The sequence below is a fragment of the Sus scrofa genome, chromosome 9 (assembly GCF_000003025.6).
Source record: "Sus scrofa isolate TJ Tabasco breed Duroc chromosome 9, Sscrofa11.1, whole genome shotgun sequence".
Taxonomy (NCBI): domain Eukaryota; kingdom Metazoa; phylum Chordata; class Mammalia; order Artiodactyla; family Suidae; genus Sus; species Sus scrofa.
In genome coordinates, this window is record NC_010451.4 from 51983000 (window position 1) to 52000088 (window position 17089).

The 17089-nt window shown below is 48.2% G+C and overlaps 2 protein-coding genes across 6 annotated transcripts in view; both read right to left on the bottom strand.

The window, feature by feature from the left end:
• On the bottom strand, positions 20-9416 carry ESAM (endothelial cell adhesion molecule). The gene is made up of 7 exons (XM_005667461.3): positions 9181-9416; positions 5627-5817; positions 4357-4558; positions 4040-4195; positions 1513-1635; positions 1097-1223; positions 20-865 (listed from the first exon to the last, which is right to left on the bottom strand). Exons 1-7 carry the CDS (start codon positions 9248-9250, stop codon positions 550-552), a joined length of 1185 nt encoding a protein of 394 aa, XP_005667518.1. The 5' UTR covers positions 9251-9416; the 3' UTR covers positions 20-549.
• Positions 14145-17089, bottom strand: part of MSANTD2 (Myb/SANT DNA binding domain containing 2) — a 32389-nt gene continuing 29444 nt past the window's right edge. For all 5 annotated transcript variants that reach the window (XR_002335713.1, XR_002335712.1, XM_003130028.4 and 2 more), the window contains one exon: positions 14145-15667. Coding sequence is in view for 3 of the 5 variants with exons in the window: in XM_003130028.4 (XP_003130076.1) it covers positions 14815-15667 (853 nt within the window). In the remaining 2 variants the exon portion in view is untranslated. The remainder of the gene's footprint in view (positions 15668-17089) is intronic.

Below are 17089 nucleotides of genomic sequence, written 5' to 3' on the forward strand. Positions count from 1 at the left end.
AAGGCCTTTTGACTCTCACTTTCCATACAAACACAACGTATCTTTATTGAAATTTGCAAAATAAAAACAAAACCATGCATTTCAAGTTAGTTTAAAAAATATCTTTCTTATCCCCTGCCCCAACAAAACCCAACCAAGCCAGCAGGACAGGTTACCTTAATGCAGGGAGCTGGAATGGGAGTGAAGGATGATGTTAGATGCGGTTGGGTACAGACCAAGGGGGCCCGGAGGACTGGTGGACTGGCAGTCCCTACCAGGTCCTGGGGTGGGGGTGGGGATGGTTGCCATCTCAGCAGCAGCCCGCTGCAGTCCTAGAGAGGCCCAAGAGGGGGTGGAGGCTCTTCCTAATCCCAGGTCCGCTTCTCCTTCTCCTTCTACCTCCTGGAAGTTTGGGTCTTAACTGAGACTCAGTTTTCCCTTAGTAAATAAAGGCGGGGGCAGAGGACCAGAGGTCTGGAAGACTCTCCGAAGACCCTGGCCTCTGTGCTAGGGGTGACCCCTGTAGGAAGAAGAGAAACCAGATAGCTTAGCCAGTGAGTGGCTCAACCATCACACCAGAGACCCAGCCTGACTCTGGGCGGGCACCATTACAGGGACAGCACCCATGCGGCTCAGAGCAGAGGATGAGACCCCCCCAGGACTGGGGGATATTGGCTGAGGGTGGGCCCCATCCATCCTGGGCAGCCTTGGTGAAGGCAGGACCTGACTGGAGAGGCTGGACGTGGGGGTCAGTGCACCAGGCCTGGAAGGGCCTTGGGGTGGCCGGAGGGCTCGCGCCGAAGTAACAGAGGAAAGGGTTCCATTTTTGGAGATTGTGTCTGAGCCCTTGGGCCAGGGTAGGGTCCGGGGAGCGACGGCGTCCTCCCTAGTCATCAAAAAAGTGAGAAGAGGTCAGAAGCTGGGAGCAGGAAGAAGGGAGTTTTCCCATGCTTTGTCTTCCATCTTCCCTCTACTTCAATTCTCCTCTCCCTCAAAATCTGCTCATTAGAATGATGTTTCCACCACATCCTTCCTTAGATGAGAGCTCCCAGAATGCCCAGCCTTTGTAAGAAGAGCTGGGAGAGCCCACATCTTGGCAGAGACCAGGGACACTTACTTGATATCATTCGCTGGCTCCTCTAGGGCCTTGACACGGTGGTGGTACAAGAGGACTGACCCAGCCAGCAGCCCCAGTCCAACTAGGGTACCCACAACAGCTCCAGCAACCACTGTAGCCCCAGGGCCTGGAAAAACCTTGCTGTCAGAGAGGGACTCCCAGCTATTCCCCGGCCCCTTCCAATCCCACTGCCCCACTGCCCCACTGCCACCATACACATTTTCTTTCTTTGTTAAGAAGAAGGTGACTGTCAAGCCGAAAGTGGTCACTGATCAAAACTTACACGAACATTTGACCAAGACAAGCTCTTTGTCCTGTTATAACAAGGGACCTCGGCAGACAGGCCTCCTCCCCTCTTGAATCCCACTCCCACCATGGACCAGTCGTCTCCTTCACCACACTTACCCCTAACTGACCTGTGCTCACTTCCAGGGTCACATTGCACTGGGCACTGCCCACCTCATTGTGGGCCTTGCAGATATACACTCCAGACATGGAAGTAGAAAGGTTTTTAAGGCTTAAAGACCCATGGATAGCATCTGTGGACACAATTTAGCCATCAGTCCAAGGATCCTCCTTCCCATAAAATACATCCTGCCCCCTTCTCTGGAATGTCCTTTTGGACTCTCTGGGAGACTCTGCTGTCTGTTCCCTGATGGAGGGGAAAGGTGGGTTCTGCTCCCAGCGGCCCAACTACTAGCTCAACCCCCTGATCCATTCCACCACTTGGTATCCCCAGGTGATATCTGAGGCTAAAGAGGAAGTGATGCCTAGAAAAACCAAAACACGATTTCTACTCTTATTTCTGAATGGCAGAGTGGTGAGAGAGAAAGAACACTGGGTGAGGTGTTAGAAAACCTGGGCTCCAAAATAGGCCCTGTGACTTTAAGGAAGTTACTAGTATCCCTGAGTCCCAATTTCTTCATCTGTAAAATGGGGTAGTATGACCTACTTGATGGTGTTGAAAAAATTATATGAAATAATCTAATGATTTTAACAGTTAAAGTTTATTAGCTGCTTATTCCACACCAAAGACTAACTGCTGTTTTTTTTTTTTTTTTTTCTTTTTTGGCCACATCCACAGCATGTGGAAATTACCCTGCCAGGGCTTGAACGTGCACCACAGCAGTGACCAGATCTGCTGCAGTGACAATACTGGATCCTTAACCCGCTTTGCCACAAGAGAACTCCAAAAACTAAGTTTTTTACCTGTACTAACTTATAAAAGTTTCACAACAAACCTATGAGATAAGCACTATGTAAAAAAAAATAAAACTTTTGTTATAAAAATGGTCAAGAAAAAGTAGAAAGAGGGACAAAATGAAAATTCATATACCCACAACCTAGACTCAACAATTGCTAATGTTTTGCTATACTTATTTAATTTGTTTTTCTTTTTTTCTGAGACATTTAAAAATAAATGCTTCAGCCAAAAAAACCACAAAAAGATGTTCAACATCACTAATTATTAGAGAAATGCAAGTCAAAACCACTATGAGATACTACCTTACACTGGCCAGAATGCCCATCATCAAAAAGTCTACAAACAATAAGTGCTGGAGAGGGTGTGGAGAAAAAGGAACCCTAGACAACTGTTGGTGGGAATGTAAATTGGTGCAACCACTGTGGAAAACAGTATGGAGATTCCTCAGAAAACTAAAAATAGAACTACCATTGGATCCAGCAATCCCACTCCTGGGCATCTATCCAGAGAAAACCATGACTCAAAAAGACACATGTACTCAGGTGTTCATTGCAGCACTATATACAATAGCCAAGAGGTGTAAGCAACCTAAATGTCCACCGACAGAGGAGTGGATAAAGAAGATGTGGTACATGTACACGATGGAAGATCACTCAGTCCTTAAAAAGAAAGAAATAATGGCATTTGCAGCAACATGGACAGATCCAGAAATTATCATGCTAAGTGAAGTCAGTCAGACAATGAGACACCAACATCAAATGCTATTGCTTCCATGTGGAATCTAAAAAAAGGACACAATAAACTTCTTTGCAGAACAGAGACTGACTCACAGACTTTGAAAAACTTATGGTTTCCAAATGAGACAGGTTGCGGGGTGGGGGGATGCACTGAGGGTTTGGGGTGGAAATGCTATAAAATCTAGTTGTGATGATTGTTGTACACCTATAAATGTAATAAGATTAAGTAGTTAAAAAAAAATCCATGGAGACATCTGGTCTATGCCCAAAAGTCCTTGAAATCTAGTACTGTCAAAAACCATGGGGCATGGACCAAACATGTTCATGGATGTTTTGGACGGAACCCAGTTTCAAGGACCTTTTGGCATGGACCAAATGTCCCACGGACATTTTGGAGAAGACCAAATGTCCTGCAAGGTCCTACTCTTTTCACAGGTGCCCATCCTAATAAACATGTGTCCCCACCCATTAAAAAAAAAAAAAGTTGCTTTTAATTTTGCCATAAAAAAATAAAAATAACTGCTTCAACATGAAACTCCAAAAAATAAGGACATTGTCCCACAAAACCTCGATACCATTACCATACTTGATAAATTTAAAATAATTTTTTCTAAAAGCATTTAGTACTCCATATTTCAAATGTTTCATCAATTAACTCAGAAAAATTGAAGAAAAAAGCTCTAACTGCCCTCAAATGTCTTTAACAGCTGGTATATTCAAATCAGGCCTATTGATATTCACATTTTACAGATGAGGAAATAGAGGCATAAAGTCACACACCTAGTGAACTGCAAGTCTTCTTCTAGCCCCAGCACCTCACTTGAAAGCACCCAGCAGGTGCCTGCACCTGGCAGGTCCTCTTTTTCCAGCCTCCTCCCCACATCCTCCTGCTCCAGCCCAGTGCTTTTCAGCATTGCCTCCCCCTGGTACCCCAGCCCCTCTGGTACCTCAGCTTTCCTCTACCCCAGACACACTCTCCGTTGTCTCCAGAAGTTCCCTCACCTAGAACTGGTGCAAAGAACACCTGGGAGGATGGGGGTGACCGCACCCACTGGTACTGGGCAGTGGGCTTACTCCTTGGGGACTGGCAGCTCAGGGTCACATTGGTCCCCACACGGGGCACACCCTGGAGGTGGCAGGATGGAGGAGCTGGAGGCACTGAGGGAAAGGAGACAGGTTGAAAACTCACATCCAGGGGACCAGTGGCAGCCCCTCCCCACTCCCACACACTGACCCCCTGCCCCCTCCCCCAACCTTCCCACGCAGGCATTTGGGGAGAGACCTGCCTGACCTCCCTCCCATGGAGGCCTCCCACTTACCCAGCACATTGAGTTCTAAAGTATTGGTGCTGTGACCTCTGTCAGTGCCTTGGCTGTCCTGCACATTCACAGAACAGAGGTAGGACCCAGAGTCTTTCTCCTGGAGGCCCTGCAGCCGCAGTGACACATTCCGGGAGGGCATGGAGTAGACCAGGGACACGCCGGAGTTGCTGGATGTGGCTCCACCGATGTATGACAACACCTGGTGTGGGGCACGACACCCCCCTCCCTTTATTCCATGCCTGCTCTGGGCCCAGGGTTCAGCTATCCCCTCCCTGAAACGGGGTGTCTTCCGATGCCCCTCCCCTGCACCCATTCCCTCTAGCCTGTACCAGCTCTCCATTCAGCCCCTGTCTCCCTAGCCACCCTCTCACCGCCTGGTTCTCTTGACCAGAATAGTTCCTGTCCCCCTATCCACTGTCTCTTCATCTCTTACTTGGGGTGTTTAGAAAGTGGTATCATGGATGAGGGATAATAAATAGGGGGGTGTATGAAGGAAACTCAGACTGCAGAGGTAGATCCAAGGAAAAAAAATATCCTTTAAAATCTTTTATTCCCCCCCACCCCCAATGTATAAGTCCAGGCCCTCTGGAACCTGGATCTACCCTTCAATCTAAGTTTCTTTCATACATACCCCCTACTTATCAAATGACCTTCTAAACACACTTTCTAGGACCTTGCAAGGAGCCAGTACAAGAAAGAGGCTCTGAAAATGGCATTTCTTTGGCTTCTGGGTAACTTTGCCTCTGAGTCTGTCTGATGTCAGGAAGGAGTGTAGGTGGGAAATTGTAGGAGCAGATGGCTCCTTGCCTCTCCAAGAAGGTTATAAAGGGGCAGTGGGAGAGAAATCATTTGGGAAGAGAAGTGGCCTGTGACAATGTCCAAATTACACATAAGGTGAAAACACAAAGATGAGCAACTTTTAAGTTGTGTGATTCTTGCTCTAACCCTTGGCGTTTCCTATACCATCAAACCTCACTTTCCCCCTCATCCAGTAGTGAAATGCCTGTCAATATTTGGTGTTCTGGATTTCTAGGGAAACCTAGGGAAAGCGAATTCTTTTGGGAAGCCTCCAAGAGCAAAACAAAAATTGAATCGATGAGGAAGACCTTGCTTTTCCTTGAAACTCCTGAACCACCACCATTCCCCGCCATTCCCCGCCCCTCCCCGCCTCCCCCCAACCTCCCCCACCTCCCCCACCTTTGCCGGCTCTTCCCTTTGCCCCCCGCTGGGCGGAGCTAGCCTCTAGCCCAGACACCTCCTCCCTCACCTGGTTCAGACCATTCCCTTCCTTTATGAACCACATCACGGTGAGCACCTCCCAAGGCTTGGGCTTGGTTGAAGACACCTCCCCTTGCAGGGTGTACCAGGCCGGGAGCACCACTTCCGCTCCCTCTACCGCCTGCAACTTGGTGAGGCCGGCGGGGACGTGCAGCTCCAACTGGGCCCGCGAGGGGGACGCTGGGGATGAGAACGAGGAGGGTGAGCGTGGAGGGTGGACCTGCCCCCCACACAGCCGGGAGGAGAAGATGAAGCTGGCTGGGTTCCCCCGCTGTAGGTCTCGAAGGCTAACCAGGAACCGCTGGCCTGGGATCCAGCTGTCATTTTTATCAGAGTTTATTCTCCCCAACCTTAGCTCGCAGCTTTTAGCCGGAATGGGGACACGTGTCTATGGCATTCATTTGTATCCAGAGGCACAGATGTCCCAGCACGGAGAAGAGGAGGCAAATTTCCAGCGAAGGGTTAAGACATTCAAGAGGAAGGACAGATATCATACTTTTGATGTACACTCTACCTGGGTCACTTGATCCCCCAATTTCCCTGGGGGCTAGAGCCAAGAGGGGGGGATGCTGGTCAGGATCAACAGCATCCCCATCACCCCTGTGTTCTCAACCAGATAGAGGAGGTGGGTGGGAGGGTTAATTGGTTACCAAATTAACCCCGAGGCTCCTGAACTACTTGACAGCAGCCCAGTGCCCAACCTGGCTCAGGGACTGGTGCTCCCTAGCCTACCATTGGGTCCCCACTCATGGGCTTCCCCAGGAAAGCCCCCAAGGGACCATTTGGAGCCCAGGAGATCTGGGCCAGTCCTCTGAGGTTGCAGGGAATCATGGCAGAGCTAGGAAGAGAATAAAGGTCCCCTGACAATCTAGTACTAAACAATCAAGTACAGAGCTTGTGTCTGCCTGCATCTGGCCTTCAGGAGTTGGCCTGGGGTGTTGGTGCGAGGAAGGGACAGCTGAATCAAGCTCGCATCATGGTGTCCAGGAACACTCACTTACTGCCCTATGAGAGGCAAAGGAGGAGCAGAGTCAAAGCCCTTTGGGGGAATAACCTTGGGCTTGTCCCCAGCAGGGCCTGAGGAAGTTGGCCACCCTAGACCTTGGCCCTGCTCTCACTGAGGACCTGAGTCCTCAGCCTCAACACTACAGTAGAGTCTGAGATGCCACATCTTCATGGCGATCAAGGGCCAACGTGCGACAGAGGCCGCACACAGGCCTAGCTTTACACCTCCTAGAGCTCAGCGGAAGGCTTCTAAGGGGCCAGGAGTGGAACCGGCCAGGATGCACGCCACCCCCACCGCTTCCTGGCTTTGCGTCTTTACTGAACCCCCACCCTTGTTCCTTGGCCTTCTTAGCACCCCCCCTTCCCATTTCCTGGCCGGTCCCTGCAGGCCGCACAGGAAACTTGTGCCCGGTGATAAGCCAGAAGACAATGAGGAGGGCGCCGCTGGACGGGCCTGTGGGTGGTGCCGGCTAGGCCCGGCCTTTCTGCAGCTCACTCCCAGAGGCCCGACACGATTCCCGCCTGGAAATCTGCCTGGGTCCCGGGAATGGGGCGAGCTGCCTCTGCCCTTGATGCCCTGAGAGACCTCCTTCAGGCCCTGCATTTGTCATTTCACTTGGCAAAAGGTGTGTCTGTTGGGAGGGTGGGGGGAATCCGTAGTAACCGGATGCACTGGAGTCTGGGCAAAGGCTCCCTGTCCTGCGCCCCCAAAGAAAACCCATGGCTTGGCTGCCCTGGGTCTTGGAAGTCCGCTGAAGCAGAAGCCCCTCAACTATTTGGCCCCCTTTTGGTCCCCAGTGCCATAGGGAGAGGGAAAGGGGGTGGTTGGGTCTGAGTAAGAGTCAGGAGCAGCCCAGGAAAAGGACCCTTCTGGCCCATTCCAGACTAGAGCGAGGAAGCAGGCAAGAGTAAAGGATAGCGAAAATGGGCCCGCTCCCCAGGGCTACTATTTTTAGTCTCCTTCTTTCTCTGAGAAACTCCCCCCACGGGCTTCTCACGCCCCAGGGGCAGCAGCACTGAGCCACCGAGGAGCAGGAGGGCAGAAAAGCCCTGATAGTTCCATAGGGCAAAACCGAGCCTGGACAGTGCCTGCCTGCCGCAGTTGCCTACCCGGGGCCATTTAACCCTCGAAGGGCTGGTGGGAGCTCGGCAACCCCTAGGGAAGCCAGTAGGGCCCTTGAAGCCTGGGTTCAGTATGAAAACTGAGGCTCAGAGTTAGGATAGAAAGAAGATGGGTTGCAGGATAGATAAGGATGATGCCTTGGCCACAAAGTTGAAATTTTCTCCCTTGTTTCAAGATCCCCAACAGGGGGGATAGGGAATTTGGGAGTGGAATGCCAAAGAAAAGAGGCCTTGAGGTTGAAGGGAGAGGGGGTCCTTGGGAAAGGGGGCCTAAGAAGTCAAGGGATCCTGGAGCAGGCCCACCAAGACTAGGGGGCAGGAAGGTGTCTCTGCTTTTTTGTGGCTGGTCTTGAACCCCACTTTGTCTGGGGTACTTCATCCCCTAATGCCCTTGCAGCAGACTGGGCTAAAGGGGACTCAGATGAGTTAGGTGATTCCCATCTCAGTCCCCATCACTGTGGTTGAATTTTTCTCTACATCTTTCCAAGCTTTACTTGCCCTGGTGGCTTCCAGCCTGAAAGTGGGAGTTATAGCTGCACCAGACAAACCCACCCTTCACCCCCATTCAGGAATCCTTGAAGAAGGATGGCAAGAAAGCCTGGGAGGCAGCATGTGAAACAGCTAAGTTTCCAAGGGGCCTTTTCTCCCCAGATGTTGCACTGGGCCACCTCCAGCTTCTGGGTGCTCCTGGGCACCTTCAATACTCCTCAAGCACTTGCTCCAAGGAGGCGCCCTTCCTCTGGGACTCCTTTGTCCTTTGGCTCTGGGAACTGATTAGGGGTGGTGGACCTCTGGGGGGGGATGGTGTCACAATTCTGCTCCTCCAGGCATTCGAACCCCTCCTCCATTTCCTGTGTCCCAAATGACCTCACGGTCATGCTTTTGGGGGCACCTCCCTTGATTCCCAGGGCAGGAAGCAGGAGGAGGGGGCAAGAGGGAGGATCTGGGCTGGGGAATTGACATGAAATGGTGTGTCAAGCCCAGAGACCAGGGAATTCCCTAGGGGCTCTTGCACATCAGCTTGAGCGGTGGGAAGTGGGGGGGACGGATGGGGGGGGGACTGGAGTTAAGTCCTTAAGCTCTTTAGCCAGTGTCTCATCTAGCAGCTCAGCTCATCCGGCTCTGCTGGGTGGAGGTGGGCAGTGGGGGTGAGGAATGGTTCTGAGTCCTAACCCTCTCCCTCACCGCACACACTGTGCCCAAAGTGGTGGCTGTTTGCCGACACAGCAAGGACAGAGTCAGCACTACTCAGTGATACCTTGTGTGGTGGAAAATAGCAGTGGGGGTAGGGAAAGCGTCTAAGACAGGAATCCCAGCCCACCCAGTTCCTCATCAGTGCCCAAAACCACCTCCCCCAGGGTCGGATTCACCCCATCTCCCACCTCAGGTCCTTTCCAGGTTCAGGGTTTCACTCACCAAGAGTAGTCAGCCCCAGGAACAAAAACTGCAGTAAGTTGGTCGCGGGGGACCCGGGCAGGGAAATCATGGCCTTCCCTGGCCCGGATGGAGTCAGGGGTACCGGCTCCGGGACACACCGACCGACAGGTGCTGAGGCTGCACGACAGCAGGATCGGACGCAGGAGCCGGGCCACTGACACCAAGTGCAGCTCTGGCCAGAGTCTGGGCGTGTGTGTGCCGGTGGCGGGGTGGGGACCAACAGGGACTCGGGGGCGGGGCATTCGAGGGGGCGGAGAGGTCGCGGTCCTCCTGGGCCCGGCGCGCCGGTGACCCGCCGCAGGGGGCGCTCCTCACGCTTCGACGGCCGGATCCCGCGGCCTCCAACAGGTCAGGACGCAGAGGGATGTCAGGTGAGTCGCGGCGCCCCGACAGCCAGCTGGAGGCGAGGGCCGAAGAGAAGGGTCCTGAACTATCGTACTGCACCGTGCCCTTCTGCCCGCGTGGGACAGAAAGGGGAGCCAAGAAGGAAGGGAGGTTTGCACATTATCCCACGTCCAGGGGCTACCCGGACCCAAACCCTAAACAGCCGGGGCTTGGGAGTTCCGCGTCCTCAGCCTAAGAGGAGAGGAGGGGGGCCGCGTTTTCCCGGGACCACTGGGGGTCTGCAAATGGGGGTCGGAACGGCAGGAAGAGGCCAACGTGCTGGCATCGCGGGCTAGGTTTTGCTGTCCGAAACTACCAGTTTCCCGGAGCCCAGGACAGGACGGACTGCGGGAGCGGCTGGGGAAAGGATGCCCATCCCTGCACGTGCCACATCCCTTCCTGAGCCCCGCCCACCCGAGGCTGCATCAGCTGTGGACGCTAGGACAGTGTTCACCAGTGGGCGGAGAAGGGGGCCTCTCTCAGGTTCTTAGAGGTGCTCTAAAACGCAGCCCGAAGGTCACCCGGGGCTTGCTGTTGCAAACCTGAGCAGGGAAATGACTGACGCAAGGATACCCCAGGAGCTGAGCAGGAAACTGAGGAAACAGGTGCCTAGTTCCCCGCTCAACTCTGAAAAGCCGCTGCGGGAAAGTAGACTGGACAAAGTACCATTTATTTATCCCATCTTCGCCGCCTCCCATCCCACCTCACGCCTGATCTGATCCTTTAATTCCCGGGGATAGATCTTGTTCGCTGTGAAATTTAATTTAACCGTCCCTCTCCTCGCCAGTCCGTCGAAGGCACCTCTGCGCCCTCTGGCGGCCACAGATCCCTAACAGAAAGGCACGCACCTGTTCTGCCTTCCCAGTCCAACAGCCAAAATAAAGATGCTTCGAACATCCGGGTATGGGTCAACCCACGGAGCAAAGGTCACCGAGGACAGAAAACATAATAACAAATCCCTGGCGCTACCTGCTCTGGGTGGCAGTTAACTGAGAAGAAAAGCAGCCGGGCCTCCTGGATTCCTTTTATGCCACGGAGTTCTGCTGTTTTAATACTGACTATGGTCCTTGAGCCTGCATTGCCCAAGGTCTTTTTCTACACAGCACCCCACAGAGCCTCTCAGCTGCTTCTTCTTCGTGTGACCTGGCTGGCTGCTCTTTAAATACCTGCCATGCAGTGGGTTTGCCTATGCAAACACTAGACTACTCATGCAGCGCCTGGAATCTAATACTCAGTGACAGCAACAGTAATAGCTAACTGCCAGTCTCATTCCTTCGTAGGGGGACCTACAAACTTGGAATTGTCAAGTAGATTTTGTGGTCTGAATATATGGGGGGAGTGTGCTGTTGGTTTGGCTTTTCTATTCTATCACACTCAAATTTATTTATTTTTACTTTAGTCTTCACTGCAAAGGACCTCTTGTGAACATTCCTCATTTCCAGATCAAGACCAGGTTACCCCAAATAAGTAATTCCTTCCAGGAAGGGCAGTACAAAGGTCTTGGTTGTACCCCAGGAACACCAAAGCATCTAATTGGGCGGGCTGTGCTCATCCCTATCAAGCAACATATTAGGTAGAGCCTTAACATTCACTCTCATCAGGCTAACTTTTCACAATTTGCATCCCAATAATTTACAACATCAAAACTAAAGCGACAGCCAAAGATTTATAGGCAGTGACTCTCTCCATTTGACACGAGAGCGGTCCCTTTGGGGCTCTTTCAATGCTCTCACCCAATCAAAGAATTTTCTACACTATATTTTATTTCAATCATTTTTTCCTGCTGACCTTGAGGCAGTCAGGTGGTAGAAGTTAGAACAGCTCCATTACTTTCTGCAAGTTTTTGCCACAATGCAAAAAAATGTTAAGGTGAACATTGTTCCCTACCCATGTGTATAACAGGAACATTAGCACAGATGATCTGTGAGTGGTCTCAGAACTGCTGGCATAAACAGGTTGTGTGCAAAAGCTAAGTCCATAGTTTCCTTTGTTAGGAGACTTGCAGGTCCCTGGTGTTTCTCCCAATTATACCTCATCTTTTATCTCTACAGTATTTTCTAATGCTGATTCTTACATTTGAATATAGTGTCTCCATCTCCCTTGAGTCAGTTATAAGGTTTCATTAAGGTCTAAATAGTCCACTTTTTTTTTTTTTGTCTTTTTTGTCTTTTGTTGTTGTTGTTGTTGCTATTTCTTGGGCCGCTCCCGCGGCATATGGAGGTTCCCAGGCTAGGGGTCCAATCGGAGCTGTAGCCACCGGCCTACGCCAGAGCCACAGCAACGCGGGATCCGAGCCACGTCTGCAACCTACACCACAGCTCACGGCAATCCCAGATCCTCAACCCACTGAGCAAGGGCAGGGGATCGAACCCGCAACCTCATGGTTCCTAGTCGGATTCGTTAACCACTGCGCCACGACGGGAACTCCTAAATAGTCCACTTTTAATTTTTAGGAATGCTCATATAGTAATCTGACACACTGCTGTCTTTTCTAGATGGTTCTGGCCAAAGAGAATGGATACTCAGTATCAGCAAGGTGCTTTCTTTCCAAGTCTCCATTCCCCAATGCTCAGCTTTGTCCTCTTGCCCCTACCCCTCACCCATCCCAAGACACAGGGTGAAAACACATGCTTGATCAGTCTTTGCCCTATTCTCCATGCTGCTCACAGCGGTCTAGCAATGCCCCAGTCTCGGTAATGTTAGGTAGATCTAAAACATCCTCACTAAATGTTCCCCAAATGTTCTGGCCCTGCTAAGTAACTAACAGCAGTGAGAAATAGGACAGAGAGGAGTTCCCGTTGTGGCTCAGTGGTTAACGAATCCAACTAGGAACCATGAGGTTGCGGGTTCGATCCCTGCCCTTGCTCAGTGGGTTAAGGACCTGGCATTGCCATGAGCTGTGGTGTAGGTCGTAGACAAGGCTCAGATCTGGCGTTGCTGTGGCTGTGGCATAGGCCAGTGGCTACAGCTCCGATTCGACCCCTAGCCTGTGAACCTCCATATGCAGTGGGTGCAGTCCTAGAAAGACAAAAAATAAAATAAAATAAAGCTATGCGAAACAATTAAAAAAAAAAAAAGAAAGAAAGAAACAGCAGAGGAAAAAACCAAGTGTAATGTTGGTTTTAAGGTTGGTCAGTGGCACAGTTCAGGGGGCGCCATGTACTAGTCCTACTAATAGTGCTTTTCCTGTAGCACTCAGCACTAATATTATGAGACTGTTGCTACAAAACAGTCAATGGAGACTCAGCCTTTAGGACTGCAATTCTGAGTTCCAAACAAGAGCAAACTCCTGAGACTTTCTGGAGGCCCAAACCTAAAGACCGTGCCTGGGGAGAAGAGGTGCTGCACTCAAACATCCCAGGTATTTGTACTCTCCCTGAACTAGTACCCACTTTTAGCAGCTTGTATCCAGAAAACAGACTACTCCATAAACTCAGACTCAAATGACATTAATAAAAGCCCATTGATTATAAATTCTCTAGCCATTAGAAAAATAAATAAGCATCAACAACCCATGAAGTATCAGAATGAGAAAAATCACTGACTTAAGACCATTCAGATTGCAGGAAAGAAAAGAACCTTTTTTAAAAAAATCAATATGCAATTTTATCTTCAATAGTATAGAAGAATGGGGAGAATTATAGCTCTTACCTGGATTTGCAGTCCATTTAAAGTAGTGCACCTGAGAGATGTTGGGGAAAATCATTAAAGATAAATAACCAGTCTAACAAGTCTCTGCCATGAGATCAAAGTGACCTTCTTCTACCCTACTAGTAAGCCAAGAGTACTAACCTCTAAGTGGAATGTTAGTTACCTCACAGAATCTCTGAAAGGGGTATCTAAACGTGACAGTACCTTCCTAACGGACAGATACCTTATGATCTTCTATCCTATAGATCACTTAAGTTTTGCTGGATGTTTCCGTTAGATCTTCTCTCCTCTTTTTCATAGGCAGTATGATGATATCAGTTCTCCACCTGTACTCCTGAGGGAGCTGCCTCTGATTACCGAGTATAAAGATGGGGAACGAAAGCCTCTTACAAGTTTATGTACTTAGGGCCAAAAGGAATATCCTTTTGGGACTTTTAAAAAAGTAAATCAAGGAGTTCCCATCGTGCCACAACAGAAACAAATCTGACTAGGAACCATGAGGTTGAGGGTTTGATCCCCGGCCTTGCTCAGTGGGTTAAAGATATGGCGTTGCTGTGAGCTGTGGTACAGGTCACAGATGAGGCTCGGATCTGATGTTGCTGTGGTTCTGGCGTAGGCCAGCAGTTGTAGCTCCGATTCAACCCCTAGCTTGGGACCTCCATATGCCGTGGGTGCGGCCCTAAAAAGCAAAAAAAAAAAAAAAAAAAAAAAAAAAAAAATCAAAATGAAATGGCTAATGACTTTGGTACTCTGACAAGAAGTAATGACACTGGTCAGTGGGGTACAGAGAGTGAAAGGAAGTGAGGCTGTCCTTCTCTGTCTCTTCCGTGCTTCCCTAGCAGCAAAGTCAGAGCACAGTCCCACTGCCAGTGCGACCAGACTCTGCTACAAAAAGCTCAACTAATACGCCAAGAGGCCAGGAATTACTTTAATTTTTTTTGTAAAGTTTAAATGGCAACACAACCATAAAGTTGGTACATCACAGAAACAAAGGTCTTTGCAGGCAACACTGATTTGGGAATAGCAAAACACTTGATTGGTGAAAAAAATGAAACTCTAAATTATATACAATAGTAGCTATTGAAAAACAGTCTTATTTACTGTGACTCAAGATTTAACTTGCCATTATCTATTGCTTATTTATTCAAGGTTGTAAATAATTCTTATATAGAGACATAGAGATGTGTAAAAATGAAACATTGTGAAAAAAATACAATTTTTCAATTTCATATGAAACTCAAAAGTATAAGTTTTGTCCAATATGGAATGTACCTACATTTGTTTACATTAGGGCTCTAAAATCCATTTAAAAATTGTTTTTTGTTTTTTTAAAAAAGAAACAACTGACCCACCATGCAAGTCCGTTGAATAGCTTGCTTGCTCAAAATGAGCACTTTCAGGTGAGGTCTGTTTTTTCTGCCCAAAGTCTACTATGATTCCTTAGTTGTACTGGCCCGATTGTGGAAAGAGTTTCCATGAAGAGTCTGATGGCAGCATCTGGATGGGACACAGTCTGGGTAATGGGAAGTGAGTAGAGAAGAGGGAGGTAAGAGCCCAAATCCTTATGAAGGATGACATTCAGTTGTTAAATTTTAAGGGATATCCAATGGCTTTTTCCAGGCACTCAACTAAAGAGCCTGCGGAAAGAAAATCCCTCTCTACTTCTACAAATTTGATATAGATGGATTTGGGGGAAACTCCAGGATCCACAATGCAGTTCTGAGACAAAAACCCATTAATACCAACCCAATCTTTGCTGAAGGTTTTGGTATTTGCTTGGAAATGTAAAAATAAGCATTGTTGCAGAGTCCTGACCTCAGCGATCCCGAGGTAGCAATAGATAATTCGGGTGGGTTCTGTTTCCACCTGTAAGGAGGCTTGTGCTGAAAGGCTTTCCAAGTCAACCCGGCCCTCCTTCCCTGGGTCCAGGGAATGTCGCTCCAGGTGGGGTGAGGGGGGCCTCTCAATGCACTCTTCATAGCCAATGGCATAAAGGCCTGGGCTTTTGGGAATACCTCCTGGCAGTAAATACTGAACAATGTTGCCCCCGGTCGGTTTGGAGTGGGCAATCGGTATCCAGTCAATTTCCATGTGCAGCTCTAGGCACCGAGCTTCACTGATAGTGATCTCCAAAAACTTGTAGTAAACATTTTTCCAGTTCATCTTCTGCACTCGGGTCATGATGATCCGTCCCTCAGGTTTCTCCGAATTGAAGTACTCCCGGAGCCGCTTGCCGAGGGGCACCTGGGAGCTGATCTCAGCATAATGGTAACGGATATCTTCTTTCCAGCGGGTGTTGTAACCAATTCCAAAAATGGCCAGTTTATTAGAAAGATGAAGCCTTGAAAAGTCTGTCCAGCTCTGAAACAGTTCCCATTTCAACTGTACTGATTCCAAAATCTGTACGATATTCTGCATGATGTCTCTTTTCCTAGGGAGAGAAATAAAAGTCAGATTCCTCAAGGTGTCTAGATGAGCACTGTCCAGTAGAACTTTCTGCAACGGTGACATATTCTTTATCTGTGCTGTCTAGTATGTTAGCAATTGCACTTAAAATGTAGGTAGTGTGAGGTATTAAATGTTTAATTGATTTAAAATTGCATTTAAATAGCAACAGGTGACTAGTGGCTACCAAACTGGACAGTCCAAGTCTAGATAAGCAAAATATTAAAATATGAGAAAGCTCACCCCTAGGAAGTTTCTAGGAACTAATGCTAAACTGCTTTCCATTACTTCTATACTCTGGCTCTACTACATTTAATAACTACTGATACATAAGACCCTAGGATTTCAGAAAGTTCATGTATTTTTTTAAGTGGCTCTTATGGTGCACATGATGGCCTTCAGACCTAACTACCAAAAGCAGGTGAAGGATGTATTCAGAGAGGTAATGAGTATCACTTAAAAGAATAAACAGATTAATTTCTAACTTGAAAATTCTGGAAGTACCATATATGCTGGCCGTAGGAAAACATACAACTGATTATGGCAACTGACCTAATACAAAAATGTGGAAAAAATGTGTATAAAGTAATTTGTGATTCATGTATTAATCATAAATACTTTAAAATAAAATGTATTATCTTTCATGTACATCTCGTACATAGCAGGTATTCAGCATATATTTATTAAATGAATTTTAAAATGCAAGTATTTATAATATATGTACCATCTATTTATGTTACTAATATTTGATTATTGCTTGACCTACTTCCTTTTAGAATCATTAAGTCAAATTGATTATGGTAAAATTTTATTCACTATTTGGGGAGTAAAACTTGGGATAAAATTTGATATGCCCCAACACTGCAACTTAGGATTTTGAGCTCAGTTTGATGAGGCAAAAAGTCCAGTTTCAAATCCTGTTTTTGACATTTAGTCTTTATGCAGTTCTGTACAAATAATTTAATTTCTCTTTATGTGAAGTTATTTCTTTAAAAAAGATAATAACTAATATATATTTTATAAATTTTTATGTGAAGAATTCTTATCAACATAAATTCTCTCTTTTAAGTTGTCATTTGTAATCTTCTCTAATAGAACACATTTTACCAAAATGACAAACTTGGTTATATTTGATTATTGGAATCATTGATAAAGAAAGGAAACTATGCCAAAAAAAAGTTAAGCTTTTTTTTTTCTTCTATTTGACTGAGATACATTACTACTCCTAACTTTAAAAGAACTGTTGGTTTAGGAGTTCCCATCATGGCGCAGTGGTTAACGAATCCGACTAGGAACCATGAGGTTGTGGGTTTGATCCCTGACCTTGCTCAGTGGGTTGAGGATCCAGCGTTGCCGTGAGCTGTGGTGTGGGTTTCAGGCGCGGCTCAGATTCCCTGTTGCTGTGGCT

Bases quoted from the DNA above. Each gene is read 5' to 3' on its own strand.
- ESAM (XM_005667461.3), bottom strand. From the start codon at position 9,250: ATGATTTCCCTGCCCGGGTCCCCCGCGACCAACTTACTGCAGTTTTTG. The intron at 4,559-5,626 runs GTGAGGGAGGAG...GCCCCACACCAG, and splicing joins AAGGGAATGGTCTGAACCAG to GTGTTGTCATACATCGGTGG. The intron at 1,636-4,039 runs GTGAGGGAACTT...TTGTGTCCACAG, and splicing joins GTTCTTTGCACCAGTTCTAG to ATGCTATCCATGGGTCTTTA.